The 15322-nt window shown below is 37.8% G+C and overlaps 1 protein-coding gene across 2 annotated transcripts; it reads right to left on the bottom strand.

Moving 5' to 3' along the window:
* Window positions 1-2239: 2239 nt before the first annotated feature.
* LOC107693757 (gastrula zinc finger protein XlCGF8.2DB-like) lies at window positions 2240-12287 on the bottom strand. 2 transcript variants are annotated; one of them, XM_016493269.1, is made up of 2 exons: window positions 12221-12287; window positions 2240-3838 (listed from the first exon to the last, which is right to left on the bottom strand). In XM_016493269.1, the coding sequence occupies exons 1-2, from the start codon at window positions 12261-12263 to the stop codon at window positions 2679-2681; spliced, it is 1203 nt and encodes a 400-aa protein (XP_016348755.1). In that variant the 5' UTR covers window positions 12264-12287; the 3' UTR covers window positions 2240-2678. The 2 variants fall into 2 exon arrangements, with proteins under 2 accessions (XP_016348755.1, XP_016348756.1); XM_016493270.1 differs by lacking the exon at window positions 12221-12287 and adding an exon at window positions 10576-10594.
* Between the last annotated feature and the right edge of the window lie 3035 nt (window positions 12288-15322).

Here is a 15322-nt window from a genome sequence, read left to right on the forward strand (position 1 = left end):
GATGGCAGAAATCTGCCTTCCAAAATTGGATTTGAATGGCTGAGTCTCTATTTTAATCTGAAATACTGCATTAATTAAAAAATAAATAAATAAATATATAATTAAAAAAAAATTGAAATATTTTCAATGGGAACAAATAGATATTAATTACTGCATAGATAGTTATTACCACAAAACCCTCTCAAAATTCAAAAGAAAAAATATTATTGAACAAAAATGAATTAGAATGATTTTACTGAAAAAATAAGAGGTCACATTACAGGTGTCCGGTCACTTTTGACCGTGAGGACAATGAGTGTGATTCACAAATAAGGAGCACCTTGAGGTATTATTTTTTTAAAGTGTATTAAGACTTAGACCAATGACTGAACTTCATCTCAAAAGGTTTGAGCAACTTTTTCCCCTGAGAACAATGTAATTCCTAAGCAACATTACATGCTTCTTCCTGCTTAAATTCTGACTCTGGCATTTGATAAGGTATATATGCATAAGATTTGAGTCAAAACTGTATTTTTTCTTTTATTCTTTCTTTCTTTTTCTTTAAGCAGAGGTCCTCAAAATGTAACTTTAAAAAAAGTCGAGTCACTTGTGAACCCTAATCAGCTTTTTGAAGGTTATGAAGTTGGTTCTGAGCATCCCATTTTTCTACATGAGGAGGAATCGAGTCCTGTCTTTGAAGTGAAAAATATGGACTACATTACAGCAAATATAAGAAATTTTGGGGGATTGATAGCATACAACATGCAATCACAGTAAATTGACTTATGTTTGATGGTAATAAGTACATCAGAGAAACATCTCTGATAATCACCAATGCAAATGGGACAGTGTCTGTCTTTGGACTTTTCAGAAAAAAGAAAAAACATTTATGCGGTACACTGTTCATTGTACTGTTTTGAATATCAGCATCATGAGACTCTGGATTTGAAGAGAGATCTTTTAGCATATAAAATCTTTGTACCTAGTTGATAAGATAGCTGAAAAGCTAGTGGATCATACATGGTGTGTATGTGGATCATACATAGTGTGTTTATTCTGACAAAATAGAATCTTGATGATGTCACTGCGCTTATAGCTAGACATTAATAATCATGCTGGGCATGCTGGATAAGGTTTGCAAGGAGTATGATGACTTGATACTTCTGATACCTATGATTTGTTTCTGGGTTGTAAATAAATGTGTTCATTAGGGTTGGGTACTGAACTCGGTACTTTTAAGGGTACCGACCAAATTGCGTCGGTACTACCGAGTACCGATTCACGTTAAATCAATCTATGCCAAATTTCGGTACCTGAGAACGCATCTGGGCGCATACGCTACAGAGTGAGAGAGAGACCCTGTGACGTGAGGTCACCCCTGCAACTCGTTCAAACAACACACAGGGCAAGCCGAAATGTTCTGAAGTGTGGTTACATTTCTAGGGCCATATGGTTTCTGCGAAAACGTGGACGGGATCGTGGAGTCCATTCATAAAAACGTAATTTATAGCACGGAATGCCATGGAATTCGTAAATTTTGGACGAATAAATCAAAAGTAGCCACTGCCACTTAATTCGAATCTCGATATAAACTAGTCTCTGTGAATATTAAAATGCAAAAAGACTGTTTAAATATGAATCCTGCATGTTCCGCTTGAATGGCGGAAACGCGGTTTTGTTTACTACACAAATACTGAAGCACGCGTGACGCTCGCAGTGATTTTCGGCCTCTGCGTCTCACTATATGACGGCATGAACACAAAAACTTAATCTCCAGAGCTGCTGTGAGAGTCACTTCGCGAGAATTTTACCGTTTCATTTGAGAAAACTAGCATCATCATACTGTATACACACAGAAACTTCATGGCAACCTGTCAAAATTTCACACAATTTTTCTTCCATGTATTAATTTCAACAGTAAACCTCAGTTTGTTTGCCAAAAAATAAAAGGGTTTAATTTTCATTTGATTTAAAATAAATGTTTAATGCCTTCATTTGATTTTCAGAAAAATTAAAACAAGAATTTCTGGGGGGAAAAAAGAAAAAGAAAGAAAAAGTTTGTAGGGCCCTATTGTTCAAAATATTGAAATTGAGACTTTTGGACTTATTTTTTCACTGAAATAATTTTTTTTGTAATTACACAGAGAGTAAAGTACCGATAAAAGGTACCGTTGGGTACCGGCACCGAAATTCAGGTACCGATACCGGTACCGTACCAGTTAAAATGTGAACGGTACCCAACCCTAGTGTTCATGTTGGCATAATCCACCCGCACATTCTCTCACTAAAATTAATCAAGTAACATTGAACAATCGTAATAATTTAATTCCGAAGTCAAATCATAACTGCATTTTTAGGTGTACTGTATCTGTAAGTGTGATGGCAAAAGATTATTTATTTTTTGACACTGATCACAATCAATTTGCTCTCCTCCAGAGTGAATGTCCAGTTATTTTTGAAAATTCTCCTTTGTCTAAACCTATTGTCACACTCAAAACACTGAAATTTCCAAAATTGTTCCAAAATTTCCAAAATTGAATGTTTCAAGTCTTCAACCATTGTTGTTGTATTGTTGCTTATCGATTAGTTTGTTGCACATTTTTGCGCTGCCCTTACAGGGAACACACGCTTACAAAAATCAGGCTGCACACCGCACACAACCCTATTGCGTACTTCTAAAAACAAAATGTACTCTGGGGTTAAGACTTCTTTCCAGTGTGAACTCTCATGTGACTCTTCAGGCTTCCTTTAACCGTGAAACACTTTCCACACTGAGTGCAGGTAAAAGGCTTCTCGCCAGTGTGAATTCTTATGTGAACCTCAAGGTTTGGTTTCCTTGGGAAAGCCCTTCCACAGTGATTGCACATGAAAGGCTTCTCTCCGACGTGAGTTTCTATATGATTCTTTAGATGTTTACTGTCTGTGAAACTGCTTCCACACTGATGGCATTTAAAAGAGTTTTCTTTTAAGTGAATCCTCATGTGGTAATTAAGGGTTAGTTTATGTCTAAAACACTTTCCACACTGATCACATGTGAATGGCTTCTCTCCAGTGTGAATGGTCATGTGAATCTTAAGGCTAACTTTATGTCTGAAACTCTTTCCACACTGTTGGCAGGTGAACGGCTTCTCTCCGGTGTGAATTTTCATATGAGATTTCAGGGTTTTCTTGATTTGGAAACTCGTTCCACACTGTTGGCAGGTGAAAGGCTTCTCTTCGGTATGAGTTAGTAAATGATTTTTAAGGCTTTTCTTTTCAGGGAAACTCTTTCCACACTGAAGACATTTATAACAATTCTCTCCTGAGTGAATCCTCATGTGGTAATTTAGAGTTTCTTTACATCTCAACCTCTTTCCACACTGATCACAAACAAATGGCTTCTCTCCAGTATGAGATCTCATGTGAATCTTAAGACTTTCTTTTCGTGCAAATCTCTTCCCACAGAACTTGCAGGTGAAAGGTCTCTCTCCAGTGTGAGTTTTCATGTGGCCATTGAGGGTTCCTTTATGTGTAAAGCTCTGTCCACATTGTAAGCATGTGAAAGGCTTCTCTCCAGTGTGAATTCTCATGTGGATTTCAAGGTTTGCTTTTACGGTGAAACTCTTTCCACACTGTTCGCAGATGAAAGGCTTCTCACCTGTGTGAATTCTCATATGGACTTTGAGATTTGGTTTCTGGGTGAATCTTTTTTTACACTGACGACAGGTGAAATGACTCCTAGATTTGGTCTTAGCTCTTTTTCGTGAGGAGGTCTGTTTAGTATGTGTGGCTTTTTCTCCAGTCAAGAAATCATGATGTTTCTCATTTTTCTCTTCCATTTCACTCAGTTCTTGACTCTCCTTGTTCAGTGCCTTCTGATCTAAGGTGAAAGACAATTACAAGTAAACCTTAGTTTAATGGAACAAAACAACAGAAAAGCAGCATGAAAACCAACATAAAATAATTAAAGCAACGAGACTAACAACATGTATGCTAGATTCTACATGCACTAAACTCCTGAAAGAGGTATAACCTGAAGGTATAATTTTACGAAACTCTTCTCAATATTGCAAACTCTTGCTTTCTTAAGAAAAAGTCAAATAAATCTGGCAGTTATGAAACCCATTATAAAAACACATTTTGGCCCATGAGAACTGGTTTAGTATAAACAAATATGTCATTAATTAATATCCCAAATGTTTAATTCATGTCTAAAACGTTAGTCAGGATTTAAGCCCCGGCATAGCACAAAACATTATAAACATTATATGAATTACAGTTTGGACCTTTTTAAGAACTAGAAACACTGAAAACAAAAAAAATGTAAAAAAATAATATATATATATATATATTTAGACATAGTAGACATAGTATGAAAGAAAGAATCTAACAAATGAAAGAAAGAATCTAACAATTCAAACTCGAAAACTGGACTATAGTACATATACTATGTACATATACTTTCAGATGGAGCGGCATTTACTACACAGAGCTGTAGTTCACTGACAAGCTACACAAAATCGCATTCATAATCGGCAATGAATCGCCTGCGATTTTGAATGCGATTTTGCGTAGCTTGTCAGTGAACTACGGCTCTGTGTAGTAAATGCCGCTCCATCTGAAAGCATGTGCTGGAGATTTACTACTAATCACAGGAGCGGCTTTACTGACGAGATGCGCATGAAAATCGCATTCGATTTTTTTGTACAGCCCTAACATATATACAAGTATTTTTGTGACACTGGGTTTCACAGTTCTCTCTCGGGAGCCTTTTTTTGCTCACATAGACACGTGCACACATACAAATGCACACACACCACACATGCCAAGATGCTGGTCTGAAAAGTCTCACTTCCTTCTCCCATGTCTCATCAATAATTATCATAAGAACCTCTTCTGCTGTAAACTCATTCTTTGCCATGTTTTTGTAATGATATTTTGCACTCCAAACTATCTAACCTGTTGCGTTCTGTAATTCTCTGTTCAAATTCTCCCTTTTCACGCTTTCGAAAAGCTGCTGGGCAGTTTGCTGAAGGAAATAAGCTGTATCTTGCCTAAAGTCGTCTAGTTGCCAAATTGTCTACTGTCAGGATCAATTTGTATTATTTTTATAAATAAGTTAATAGGACAGACTGCTTTCAGATGACCGTCAAAGTCGGTGCTTAAGCACTAGTGGATTTTCGCAGTGCCAGCTGGATAATAGAGTCAAGAAAATATACCAAAATGGTCACATAGTGACATATGCTTGAGCCTTGAGTGTAATAGGCTACATTCACACTGCGAGCCTTAGTGCTCAATTCCGTTGATTGTTGTTATAAATGTGGCCAATATCAGATTTACAGTATGAACAGATCATGGTTCTGAACTGACCCGCATGCGCAAAAGAATTATACTAACAGGTTTTCCAGGTTTTCACAACAAAATCCGCCCAATTGTTTCTCAAAACTAGTCCCAAACTAGCCCAACCATGTTCAGGGAGGTAAACATCACGTTAGTGGGGTCGTGTCAACCCACGAAGTTGAAAAAACTGTGGATTTGGCAACACTTCCGCAGCGCACTGTCATACAGAAGTAAACCCGGAGGACATAAAGTAAGCGATTGTGCGTTTATTTATAGTGTGATCTGCTGCAGAAGCCAGCAAAATTATGCACAGGCAATATGAAAAATAAAGACAAGGATGTGACAAAAGACAGCAGAGTTTAATGATACAAGCTCTCATGTTTTGCTTGTATATGGAGTTGACACTAATACAGAGTTCTGACATCACTGTACTTCCACTGAGTACCTTTCGCAACTGTCTCGATAGCTTTGGGTATGTAAAAATCTTTGAAGTGTCTCCCGTCAGTGCGGAATTATGACGAATGGCGATCTAGAGTGACGTAAAAGTCACATGAATTCCGACATGACCGTTCACACTGCGGTCGCGTTCCAAAACATCTGACGTGTATCAGATTTAGTACCACATATGGAAGTAGCACAAATCGGAATGGAAAAGATCAGATTCCATGCGGTTTGTGCTGTTCACACTGTCATGACAAAAACAGATCTGAGTCACGTGAGCAAACATTTTTTATTTGTATTTGGGCCACTTTTGCCTGCAGTGTGAACATAGCCATAGACACATGAGCTCAGCATTCAGTCTTGGTATGTCTTTCTCACACATTCCGATTGACAAATAACTCATCCGGAACCTACAGAACCAGTCAATTTCTTGTCTTCTTTCATTCCTCCTGACTACCAGAGGCGGTGCTCTTGGAACTTCACAGTGTGTAGGATCCAACCCATGATCCCTGAACCATGAACAGAAAAATAATCCAATGTATTCTTCCCCAAGCAGTGTCTGAATTTAGGAAGACAGTTACAGCATTAGAGGCCATGCAGGAACGAACTAAGAGAGGTATGCTCTCCCAGATTCTGGCAAGTCTTCAAATGCATGAAGGGGATGAGATCATATTTCAGGTTGGTTAAGATTACAGTAGTGAGTTAATGTGTACAATATATGTGCAAAATATTTTTGTGAAATTAGTAACACCACCCGTTACTTTGAATTTGACTGAACTGATATTTATGTTATCAGACAAATATACTGCAGTGTTCTAACAAGAGAATACAATATGTACTATGTGTACGTAAAATGTATTTGTTTTGGTTTTCTTTTTTCTTTCAGGGCGTATCACTGGTTGGTGATGTGTCAGAAATGATCCAGCCTGGTGGTCTAGGCAATAATAAGTTACAGCAGCAGATCAGTATTGAGGCTCTTCATGCTTGTTTTGGTAGTCTAATGAACAAAAACAGTCAGTGTCCAGCACACATGGCCAGAAGATGAAGACATTCTTCTAGACTATGGCAGTAAGCAAGTGTATGATCTTCTAAATAATTTTCAAGTAGTACTGCAAAGGCAAGATGTTACCATTACTTTTTAGATAATATAGATTAATCATTAGACGTTTCTGAATTCATCAGCTATAAGAATTTGCCATACATACCGCATCTCGTTGAGATGATACTGATTCTACCCATGTCAGCCATAAAGTGCAAGATAGGATTATCTGCACAGAACCACATCAAAAACTCCACCAGAAGCAGACTGCGCGTATCCACCAGATTAGAATCTGATCTGAATCAGCACAGAGAGGCCCTCTATTGAAAGATTTGATCCCAGCATTTGTGAAGAACTGGCTGTTTTCAGGTAAATGTTCAATTAGACCACACTAAAAACCCTGGCCAACTAAAATATGCAGTATCTGATAGTCGTATGTTTGTATTACAGGACCATTATTTCCTGTCATGCAAATTTATTATTTGTTCAGCATTGCAAATGTGAATTTAGAGTTCTTAAAGAGTTAGTGCGACGAAAGGCCGCCTCTTCAGAAGATGATCAATGCCTACTTCTACATTATTGCCTCGTTAGCCCCTGTAGACACAGGGAAATATTAGGAAAGAGTTCCAGATCGCGTCAGTAAAACACTGTTTCTTTGTTTGCTTTACTTGCTTTAAATAAGAGAGTTCAGGCTCTTCAGAGAGATTAAAAGTAAAAGATGATGCAGCGCTGAGTCTGACTATACTGGATCAAACAAAAATGCTTCAATACATAAGTGTGAGCAAAAGTGCTTTTACCGTATATACAATATATACTGAGTATTTATAACCCAAATGACCCATGTTGTTTTCAGAGTACATCACAGCAGCGTCCAACTATTATTTTAATATGCAACACTATTAACCAATCATAGCATTGGGAGTTTACTTCCAAGTCTTTAATGTGCCCCGCCTATAAAAACAGACCGTTCTGCAGAGAGGGTCAAGAACAGGATAGAAAATAGCCTATTACTTCTAAATTATGATGTTTTCGATGTAAAAATCTTGTTTTTGTGGACCTCAGAGAACATAATAATAATATTAATAAAAAATGCAGTTCATGACCCCTATAAACTTGGCTTCCTTTCAGCATTGGTCTTGTTCTGAACAACATAACGGCAATGTTGGCTGCTTTTTTCCAATTTAAAGGTGCTGTATGTAAGTTTTTGACTCTACTAAAGCATACAAATACCATAATATGTTTGCAGATATTTAAGAAACATGCTAAGTAAACATACTTGTTTATCTGAAAAACAATGCTACAGTCAGTTATTCTCCTTTGAAAATGTGCGTTCCGGGCCGGCATGTCGGTCTCTGTTTTGGTTTGTGAAACCCGCCCACTGCCAGTTTACCCAATTGTATTTCGGCACCCCGGGTTGCCAGTTGGCGGAAAAAAACAGCGTATTTCACTTCATTCATCGTTAAGTGTGCTCGTTCCTGTTGGTGTCATCAATCTGGCAACCTGCGTGTGCGTCAAGTCTGAGGAGGAGGGGCCGGGTGAAAAAAACCCTCTCCAATATTTTGAATTTGGACTGCAATACCTAGTTCAACCACCCGGTGTCAATCCTAAAAAAAGGATTTTATGTAGGATTATGAAATCCCCTTTAAAGGAGGCACTGCAAAAGACGACGACTTTTGATTTTTTTTTTTTTTAGGCTGCGCTTAGAAAACACTTCAAGGTTCGAAATTGCGACCATTTTGGTCGCATATGCTCCCGAAATTTAATCTGTGCGACCTCAAAATATATTTGGGAGCATTTGTGCGAGTGCATATAATTGTTGTCGTGCGACCTGTTTTAATTTCTCTAAAGTATGTGAGTATGTGCCTTCTGAGTGTTGATACGGTGACCTGTATGCCGTTCTATCAAACGTTAGGCTACATAACCAATTAAACTTCATCTTTACATTCTTAACTTTAATGCAGATTTTAGATTGGTTAATATTAGCTGTCAATCACTCAGTCACTGCTTTCCGCTGTCAGGTGACAGGGAGCTAACTACCGCGGGGAATGAAAAAGGCTGAAGAAGAGAGAAAATAAAAAAGAAACACTGACAGATTTCTTTTGTGAACCACCTAAAGTTACAAATAATGGTGCTGGTGATAGCGATCATGTGGTGAATGTTGATCCACCAGCCGAATAGAAGGCGTACAGTTTTCGGAGAGAGTGGTTGAAAGACTTCTAGTGGCTCCGCTATGAAAATGGTTCTATGCACTGCGTTCTCTGTAAAGCCTGTGGGACGGAGTTTGCAGGTAACAGCGTTCGCCACCGAATCTACACATTTGGTAATTGTTGTTTTACGATGTGTGGTTTGACATTATCGAGTATATTGCAAAATCAATATAAAATATAAAAATCCAAACAAAACACACCTACAGAGAGTGCACGCATACATGACGTGAAGTCTATTAGGTTAGATTAGTGCGCGTGCGCATTTAGAGTGCGTTCTTTCACGGCATGATTCAGTCTATTAAAATGCATCACAAAATTCAAGATATGGGGCCTTTACATCATTTCATATAGTTCAGGGGTAGGCAACGTCGGTCCTGGAGTGCCGATGTCCTGCAGAGTTTAGCTCCAACCCTGAAAAAAAACCTCACTTGTCTGTAGCCTTAGTAATCCTGAAGACCTTGATTAGCTTGTTCAGGTGTGTTTGATTAGGGTTAGAGCTAAACTCTGCAGGACAGCGGCACTCCGACGTTGCCTATCCCTGATATATTTAATCAGTATCACAAGAAGAGTACTGTTTCCTCCAAACATAAGCATGATTACAAATGTGATAGATTTTATACAACTGTTCAATAAAAAAATAAGTTAATATTAAGAGACTTACGTTTTAGACACTATATTTCCTCTTTTTGCTCTATTTCGCCAACAAAAATAATTCCAAGCACAGTCACAGCACTGTTCTCCTCTTGGCTTATATCGAAATCCTCCGACATTCTTCTTTACAAATCCTCGTTTTGTACTTCTAATTAGTGACCATTGTTTTGTTTCGATCTCTCCGCGTGCGTCACTTCTGAGTGCACTTCTGCATGCGCAACGCTGACCTCATACGTCATTCCCCCGGGAAACTGCTTCTGTGTACAACTGCTGGCGCAAGCTACATTAAAGTGATTATTACGTTTTGAATATGGATATTATAACTCCGACTGGATTCGTCTGAAAGAAGAAAGTCATATACACCTAGGATGACTTCAGGGTGAGTAATTTATGGGCTAATTTAAATGTTTGGGTGAACTAACCCTTTAAAGTTAAGAATGTAAGGATAAAATCTGTTAATATATCATTTGTAGTTGTGATGCTCATACATTTTTGGTGAGTGCTCCTAAATTTTTGCTGGTGCTCCTAACTTTTTGAAGTTGGGAGCACCAGTGCTACCAAGTAAAAAAGTTAATTTTGAGCCCTGCACTTGTAGGTGAAAATGTATGAATCCTTTCACGTGAAGGCAGCATACTTTTATTTTATTTATATAATTACTTATTTTTATTTTTTCCTGTTATAAGTAGAGATAACGTTTTGATTTTGAAAAGTGACGGCAGTCTGAACAGATTAAAGATTTTGTACGACAAGTTTTTCTTGTTGCAGTTGTAAAAAATATTCATGAACGATTTCCTTAAACTCAAATGAAACTGGATTATTTGTTTTGGCTGAACGGAAAAAACTTCTGTGCTATTTGTATGTCTTTATTTCTGTAGAGTTCAATATTTTAATAAGTGAATGACTAAATGACTGAATTTAACTTTGAGAATGAAAACCAACCTGTTTGTTCCTCAGTATCTTCTTGAAGAAACATAAATCCAAACTAAATCTCTGGGTGCGTCTCGATCAACTCCCTAGTTCAGTAGTCAGTGCACTGGTAAGGGAGTCAGTCAGAGTGAGAGTTAATGGATTTAAAGGTCACATATTGTACACCTTTCTGGAGTTTTATTTGAGGTTTTGATGTCCTTAAGAATATATATTTGCGGTATAAGTACCAAAAACCATCTCAATATATGTTTACCGCTCCTCTCTCAGGAGCTCTGCTGAGAACAGGTCGATTTTGGTCTGTCTAGTTAATATTCATGAGCCTCTCTTCTGATTGGCCTGTTGTGTTCTGAGTGACGCATGGCCAGGCCAGCCACAGGTAACTAGGGTCAGCCGACGTCACAGCACTAGCTGGAGGCAGCAAAACAAAGGGGAAACTACAGGTGGCCCATTCAAACCAGTGCAGATTCGGCTACATAAGGAGCGTAAAATATCATCTTGTTGTGATGTTGGGTGCCAGAATCGACGTAATACAGCCTCAAATTAGAAATCTGATCGTAATTGTGGCTGGAACAATAATGTAGCTGTAAAAATAGTTGCCTGCTGAAATTGAAATATATATACATCTTCATCATGACTAGATAGACACGGTGAGTTTGTCTTTACTATACACGTTAGATGTGATCCACCTCATAGTAACAATCCTGTCAGATCGTCCATCCTTCGAGTGAGAGTGTAACGTTACAGGTCGGCCGATCTGGTTTCGTGGTTAAAGTTAACCTTTTCGACATGTTTCCGTGTTGTCCTTGCTCAGCAAAAGCATGGACGTGATGTTGTCTGGGGGTTTGGCAAAAGGAGAGTGGGACGGTGGGCGGTGCTCGGGGGTGGTGACTGAAGGCCGTGACTGTGTAGTTCTGACGTCAACTTTTCACGGAAGTCACAACGGTTCGTGAAAAATAGCTAGAACTTTAAGTAGGTTGTGTGAATTTTACTGTGGACTGACTGTTTTGAAACTTATATGGTAGTTAAATAGCACCTAGACCTCAGTAATCGTGAAAAAAGCCAGGAAATTTCAGTTTTGACAATATGGGGCCTTTAAATTACCTGATTAGCCAAAAAAAAAAAAAAGACCTCCAAACTAGCACTTCGAATTAATAAAACAACACAAAGTACACAGACAATTAAAATCTAATTATGTATATTGGTATTTAGTAACAAACTGCAAAAGTTTCACATTTAGGCACTGTAATGCATTTTTTGGTATTTAAGGATTTGTAGGTTATATTTGATAGATTGCACTTTTATGAACACATTTCTATTGATTTGATAAAGCTGTCGTTACACATGTTTGTTGTTCTCGCTGCATTTACACGGGTTTGAGCAGCTGGTCTCGTCAGCGTGTGGTGATTCGAAACAGTGAATTATTTTGAGAAGCAATTGATTCAATTGACTCGGTTTCGAAAAGTTCAGTTTCTCTCATCACTACTGGCAGTGACCGAATTTGTGTTTATGATAAACTGATTCACAATATCGTGAGCGAAATGAGACGCACCTTTTCTGTTAGTCATGTGTGGATGCTTTTTTCTCAAACAAAATAACGACAGTGTTACAATATTATTTCCAAATGTTATATTCACCTTAAAAGCTTAACAACGCTAACCTTTCTTCAGTCGAATCACAACAGATGTAGGATCGCGGCGCATCCTTATGACGTCATATCGCCATACCAAAATAAAAGTCCTGCAGCCGATTGCACAAACTGACTAGTCGCACAAAGTTAGTCATCTAGTTTTTTTTTCTTCTTCAAGACTAGATATAAATTACATCACTTCAATTCAATAAAAAAAAATGTATAAGTCTATTTTGAATCTGAAATGTAAGTCTATTTACCCCACTGATTTCCATGAGGAAACAAGCTTATAAATCATACAGAATTATCTTTTTTTTTTAATCTAAAAATGCAAAACGTTTTCTGTGAGGGGATAGAAAATACAGCGTGTACAGTATAAAAATCATTACATCTTTGGAATGTCCCCATAAAATATGGAAACCCAACATATGTGTGTGTAAATAGTTTGAGATGTGATGTACGAGTAAAAAAAGAAGTGTTAAAAAGAGTATGAATTAATAAAGTTCATGCATGTGTCGGTATTAAAACGTATATAAAAGTTAGTGTATTTTTCTAATATTAAGTGGATACATGAAGTTCATTTGAGTCTAAGATACCTCAATAAAGGTATTTCTAAAAAAAATTAATAAATAATGATCTTTCAAAAATCAGTAGAAGATAAATGTAAGTAGAACAAGTGAGGGCAGTGGAGACAGAAGAAGAGCTTAATATGATCCGATCCATCAAAGACCGACAGCATCTCGGTCTTCTGTCAGTAGAGCAGCAGTTACAAACACCTGCAATCGTATCAAACAATCAGATTCTGTATCTCACCAACATCAAATCAATATGCAGCTGTTTATTTACATCAGGTTTCATGAACTGTGCCAAAGGCAATCTTGTAGATCATTGTCTGCATGAATGTAAACACTGCTTGTAAGCAGTTGAGGGTATGACATGCTAAAGACAAAATATGTTTTGAAGTTCATTGAAAACAGCAAGGGAGGACTTTGCCTGACATGGAATGAGTTGTCTATCCAGCACAATGCGTTCAGTTAGACTGAAACGAGGTAAACACATTAGAAACATAAAACCTAATACATGACGCATAACAGCTCGCTAGCACAGTATATTCTATTGCCTCCCTGATCCTCATCTTGGGCAATGTGTTCCTACCACCAGAAGGTGACAAAAAGAAAGCCAGGAGTAAAATAGAAGACATGTCACTGTCCTATCCTGCAAACATGAAGGATTCTTCTATGGTATCGCTGCCATGTCTGAAGAGCACTGAAGCTTCTCACTGCCTCAGCTGATGATGCAGAAGCCACAAGCAATAAGAGGACCAGTGTCTCCACTTGCTTGAAGAGTCCACAAACCTCAGGTACCATATTCTTCAAAAATATTAACCATTTCTGTGTACATTTTGTGTTTATAAATCGTGCAAAACATGGCCATCTGCAGTTTTAGAGAAGGGAACTCCACCTCAGGGTACAATTCAACAATGCTGTCGACTTAAATTATGTTATTACCTCCAGTACTGCCAAGACAAAGAAGAAGGAACAACTGGACCTGTAGAAAAATCATGGTACTTGGATGGTTACTCATGGTGACCCCCATACAAAGACTTGGACCGGTTGCTAAAAGTGTCAGGATGATGGAACAGATTGTTTGTCACTAATACCAAATAAAGGCACAATATGCAAGATTTTTTTATTAAAATATCCCAAAACCACTAGAACAGTGTTATATATTTTGCTGACTTGTGTACTTACATTATCCCAAATGTTTTGAAGAATGTTTAAATCCAGAGAAATAAGCAATTTTAACTAGTGACACGGAGTGTGTCCATAGTGTCACCTGTCAGTGACGTCATACACCCTCGATTTTTCAGGTTTTATTTTGTTGAAAACATGGAAACACCAAAGACACTTTAATATGTTATGCATTTTATTACACAGGTGACAAACGCACAGAGGAGCATTATAATGGAATTTTCAATACACTCAAATATATCTAGTATAAAACAGCGCTGTTTTTTCCCACATACGCATGACCGGAAGAAGCAGAAGTGGTCGACTGTGGCATAATAAAAGCTCTGCTGCTATCGAGCCGTGTATCGCGCTCGTTGTTCATTAGCAATCACTTCAGCGTCCTCGTTTCGCTTCCACGACTTTTCCAAAGACTTAATAAGTCTTTAATGCATTAGCTCATCAATGAACATGATTTCTGCCTGAGTCCCGTTGGATTGCATCGGCTGTGGGGATGAAAACGACAACTCCCATGATTCCACACTCAGTCACGACGTCATCAAACTACGTCTTTGTTTCTTGTTTGTTTTGAATATGCGCCCTCTAGCGACGAAAACTTACATATTGTGCCTTTAAGGCAAGTCATTTCGCTCGGCAGCCATCTTTGAAACACTTCTCAGGCAGCTACTTCACTTATGCAAGTACAGCTCGTATCTCTTGAAATGGAGAACATCAAATTCTCTAAAGCTGTTCATCAAGATTATGATTCAATTTTATATTTGAAATCACCAATGAAATCTGACAATAACCATTCTAACAGCTCAAATCATGATTTAAAAAAAAAAAAATGTTCAGTTTGACCAAGCTAATCCGTATGCTCATCCAAAGTGAATGGAGGGGGCAAATGTTTCATGACACCAGCCTCTTTACACTCCTTTCGTACTCCTGCCATTGCTGCAGCAGGTCACAAGGAATCAAAGCGTAGTAAAAGCACACATATCCCTAGTACTATACGAAGTGCAAAAAAAGCCATTGAAACCAGTTTACACCAGTGCAAATTGACAGAGAAAAAGGTGCTGCAATAAGTCAATTTGTTTTTGAAAGGAGGATAATTAAAAATGAGAATGTCCCATTTATGTGCTGCTTTTAAGTGCAACAATCAAGTAGGCTTTAGATGTTTTTTTGGGGGTTTTTTTTGCATTCCCCAAAAAAGACAAAATATTTAAAAAGGGGGTGAAAAGTTGGTAGACATATTCCTGTCATTTTCAACATCCCACATGTACTCAAATCCATCAGGAACATCTTCAAAAAATGTAGACGATGAAATCTTAATATATTGTTTCTATTATTTTGTATAATCAAGTACCAATATATATATACAGGTTGCGATTTGTAGAAAAACCAG

Source organism: Sinocyclocheilus anshuiensis, unplaced genomic scaffold, assembly GCF_001515605.1.
Source record: "Sinocyclocheilus anshuiensis isolate Anshui unplaced genomic scaffold, SAMN03320099.WGS_v1.1 scaffold2200, whole genome shotgun sequence".
Lineage (NCBI taxonomy): Eukaryota > Metazoa > Chordata > Actinopteri > Cypriniformes > Cyprinidae > Sinocyclocheilus > Sinocyclocheilus anshuiensis.